The sequence below is a fragment of the Priapulus caudatus genome, unplaced genomic scaffold, assembly GCF_000485595.1.
Source record: "Priapulus caudatus unplaced genomic scaffold, Priapulus_caudatus-5.0.1 Scaffold79, whole genome shotgun sequence".
NCBI lineage: Eukaryota > Metazoa > Priapulida > Priapulimorpha > Priapulimorphida > Priapulidae > Priapulus > Priapulus caudatus.
In genome coordinates, this window is record NW_014577140.1 from 364903 (window position 1) to 369454 (window position 4552).

General features: G+C 38.3%; 1 protein-coding gene across 1 annotated transcript in view; it reads left to right on the forward strand.

Annotated features, from left to right (window-relative positions):
* The window catches only part of LOC106821622 (armadillo repeat-containing protein 4-like), a gene marked incomplete in the record, with an annotated part of 16688 nt that overhangs the window by 3329 nt on the left and 8807 nt on the right, over positions 1 to 4552 (forward strand). Inside the window, 6 exon segments of the mRNA XM_014826514.1 lie at positions 950 to 1183; positions 1627 to 1802; positions 2403 to 2500; positions 2743 to 2888; positions 2986 to 3095; positions 3740 to 3877. Coding sequence (XP_014682000.1) covers positions 954 to 1183; positions 1627 to 1802; positions 2403 to 2500; positions 2743 to 2888; positions 2986 to 3095; positions 3740 to 3877 — 898 coding nt within the window.

Genomic DNA, 4552 nt, shown 5'->3' on the forward strand with positions numbered 1-4552 from the left:
TAATATTAGTAAATACACTTCGTGTTTACCATCCATTATTTACCATCCTTTTATTATTGAAAGGTTCCAAGTGCATGTGCTGCTGCTAGCTAAGTGGCCCAATCCTAGGTTTAATTTAGCATGTGTGCGAAAACACATTAGCAGGGTCCCAAACTAGGATTGTGCAAGCTAGTATTTGGTAGGTTGCTGGCTAGCCACAAGGTACCTTCTCACTTCTCACTGCATGGCTCCTATGACATGAAACAGTCTTGAGCTAGTTGCCAGCGTACTTTGTAATTTCAATTGTAATGGAACTTGCACTTACAGTGAGTTATTACATCTACTGATCAACTTTGTCTCTCTTCGACTACCTGGTAGTCCGTTTAGACTTTAAGTACTAATCATCATGAGGTTACTGAACTAGCTGAAGATATATCATACGCACGTGTGCACACGAACATTCTTACACACACAGGAATTATATTTATTATCTACTTTCTTTCACCTATTATGTATTATTAGTATACTATAGTATAATAGTAGTACTTCCAAGTAAATGCCATTCAACTGTTTCTCTGCAACACACAGTCTCACTGCATGCATGCTACTCTCCACAACCTCACACAAAGTTAAAGCACTCGTGTTCCTATAAATTTGTGCACGATGGTGTGCATGCAGTGAGATTGTGTTGCAGAGGAACATTTGAACAGTATTACTATTACATGGAATTATTAGTCAATAGAGAATACATATAAACATTAAGACTTTGGTAGTAAATACAATTTGTGTTTCTTTACACTCATTTTACTATTGAAACAGCCCAAGTGCCAGTGGCACATGCACGCACACCCCATGTACTTGATTTCACAGATGGCTACACACAAATATGCATATTGATTGTTACCGTTAAAGCAGCACATTTCCAATTCAATTGTTTGTGCCATGTTAATCTACCTTCGTGTTTCCTCAGTGAGATGGGTCAGACTTTGAATAGAGCAGCCAGTTGGACAGCAGCTAGTGATGTTGGAAAGGGACGACTTGAGTTCACCCCTAGAAATGAAGCTATCCTCAACTCAATTATCCGATTTGTTGAGGAGTTCCCACTAAAGCATGTTAAAGAAAGCAAATTGGTTTTTAAGTTGCCATTAGAATGGGAAACATCATTACAAGCTAGTGAATTTAACTTTGGTGGATATCAGAGCATGTAAGTCATGTATGTGTTTACACCTCAGATTGATATTCAAATGTATGGTATCTACTAATAATATTTCAGCTGAAACGATGTAAATTTATATTATACCAAATTAACTACAGTGGCAGATCTCAGTGTTACTTACCAGGCTAACACTAATAATAGGTAGCAATTACAGTAACTTATACGTGGTTTTAATGTTCTTCTTAATATTCTCACCATGCCAACGATTCACTGCCTTGGCTCTCGGTTTTTCTACTCAATTGCCCTAATTGACTGCTAACATTTACCTACAGTTCAACTATATTCATTTCTCTATTAGGTATTAGGTTTTACAGATTAGATATCTTAGTATGAAAGACTATTTTTACGTGTGTAATTATGTATTTAAATATGTGAATGTTGGGATAAAGGTTTAATTGGCAGTAATGGATTGTGATCTTTGTGTTTGCAAGTGATGGCAGTGTAGTGTCCAGTGAAGTCAATGACAAAACTGGAAAGCCATTGTTCTCCCTCACAAAGAAAGACATTGGGGGAAATATTCTGCATGTGTGGACCATTGAACAGCTTGTCACTGTACTAAAAGTGGCAGAGACTAAGAAACTGAGAGAAGCCAGGGCATGCCTAGAAGGTACAAAGATCTTATTAAACATACAATAAAGGATGTCATGTATTGTCAGATTTTTTGCTGTAGGCAGATGTAGTTTGTAGAACAGCTCTAGTTTTTTTTCATCTATCTGTTAATGGTGGAACAAATAAGAATAGGTTTAAGTATCTTTATAGTTCACTTTTCTAATTTAGTAATACAATCTAATAAAGCATACTGAAGCTGGTGCTCAATTGTCCAAGAGCAAATATCCGATTTCCTTGCACAGGTATATGGGTATATGGTCAGTATTATGTTCTTGGTCAATCACGGCACAAAGTTTCAATCCTAGCATGTTATTTCAGTCGCCTTGTTGTTAAATATCATCTCCCTGGCTTTTTTCTACAACTTGACAAGTGTATGTGCTTAAAGAGATTAATATATCTAAGAGAACAGGATGAAAACTACATGCAGTAAAAGTGTTAGCAGCTGAACAGGGTCGGTACAGCTGGCAGCATCGGCCGCAAATCATCAATAGAGCAGTTGCAGTTAGATAAGCAACTTTGGTCACTTTGTGCCACATTACATGAATAGATATTTACAATTGTGAGCTTGTTGTCATTCTATTGTATTGTATTCTTGTAGCAAACAGGGACCCATTGACAAAGATACTCGGAGATGGCTATGCCACTGTTGAGGGTGAAGACATGACCTTGCTCAGATTGATGGAAAGCATTATTAAGGTAGATTAGTTGTTATGTAAACGTCCAATGTGTATTGTGAAGTTGTCATGATTATATTACAATCTATTGATTAGGTATAAATTTTATTTAAGAAAATATTGCGTTGACCTTATTAATTAAGTTGATTAAACCTGTATCATATACCATTTCTTGGCTGGATGACATTGACACCTCAATGAATGTATGGAGTAGAAAACAAGTCAGTAGTGTAATAGAGAGAACAATCTTTTGGGTAATTTTAGGATGAAACAGAAAAGGCACGAGGGGGAAGTGTCAGCAATAGCAGCGGAAGGGAATCCACACCTAGCAAGACCAGCCTAAGACTTCTTATGCTTATACAGCAGCTAGATGTGCAACTGCTCAATGATTCCATCAAATTGATGTCAAAGTGTGTATATAGTATTTGGTCAGTCATTGTATTTATACTTGTACTGGTTTACCACTGTCGATTCATTGCCTGATGTTTGGTTATTATCTGCTTACAGGGAGGTGAGACTGACACCTGATGTAGTTGCAGCACAAGTTCAGCTGGTTGAGTCTCTATCTGGCCAGGACAGGAACAAGTATTTGGTTGAGTCTATCGAATACACTTCTGGTAAATGATATATTTATTTATCATTGAATTAACACTCATAATTTGTTTTCTTGATGCTTTCAGTTCATCCCAAGCACTTCCACATAAAAAAACCCAGATTAATTGCTTTATTTGTAACACTGGTATAGTCGTAAAATAATATTTAGTGTAGGCCAGCTTGCATAAACAAAACTAGTTGCATAGCAACATTTAAGTTTTAACATTAAATTATACATTAGGTGGTACCCGTCTATATTATATGTAGAGACAGGGTACCAGTCTACCGTCGCAAGCGCTGCATGAAATATGAGAAGGCCATGGAATATATGATACATTGCCGGCCCATTTGTAAACTTTTCCGCGCATGCATTCCTGTATTTTGTATCTTAGTGGGAGACAGAGAGCAACTGAGTCTACTGAAATTTGACATGATGTATTGCATACAGTTGGCATAACGTTTGTCCCCCACCAGTACATCATTCTCGGGCAAGTGATGGCAATCAATCATGGCAATTAAGTTCCTTTCGTCCTGCAGCAATTTCAAGTGCCTATGAACCAGGGGACCATCCATTTTAAGCACGGCTGTAGGTCCGCATTGTCTTGCACATTGTGCTATATAATCTCATGAGTCACTGATTATATTTGCTATTAAAATTTTCTTGTAGATATGGTGAATCCACAAGGCTTCAGGACACCATTGTGGCGACAAGTACATGGTGACATTTGCTATCTTAAGGCTAGAACCTTTGACAAAGATAATATCTTTATCACTGCCAACATATCTGGAGTTTATGAGATCCAGGCACGTATAATAATATTCTGCTGAAAGAGAGAGAGAGGGAAAAAGGGAGGGAGGCAGAGCGAGCAAGAGAGAGAGAGAGAGAGAGAGAGAGAGAGAGAGAGAAAGGGGGAGATGGGGGCAGAGAGAGAGAGAAATTATTTGGTTGCTGAAATTCACGTGTTGCTATACCTAATTTTAATTGTGGTTAATTTGAGAAATATCTTGAATTATCTGGCTTCATGTTTTTATACTACAACCGTGCTCACAGCAAGGGCATGTAAACAGGGCTTTAATTTCCCCTTTTTAGCTCATCTGACGTAGTCAGATGCAGCTTGTAGAATCGCATGATTGTCCGTCCGTGCGTCCGTCCGTGCGTCCGTCAACAGTTGGGCACAAATCTTAACCGCTCGACGTACGGTCACGATATTTGGGACATGGGGGGGGGGATCGTGAAAAGGACTCGGGAGGATCAATTTGGGGGGGTTAAGGGTCAAAGGTCAAGATGTGTAAACGGAGGGGGAATATTTCCCCCTTAAAGCGATCATTGCGAGTTGTTTTCAGCGTTTTTTAGTGTTTATTCTCACTCTCATGATGCCTACCGTTGTTGTTTGAGTAACAGTAATTGTTTGAAATAACAATAAAATGTCTTAGAACCGCATGCAAAGACAAAATCATGCACGATTACATTTTTGCGTTC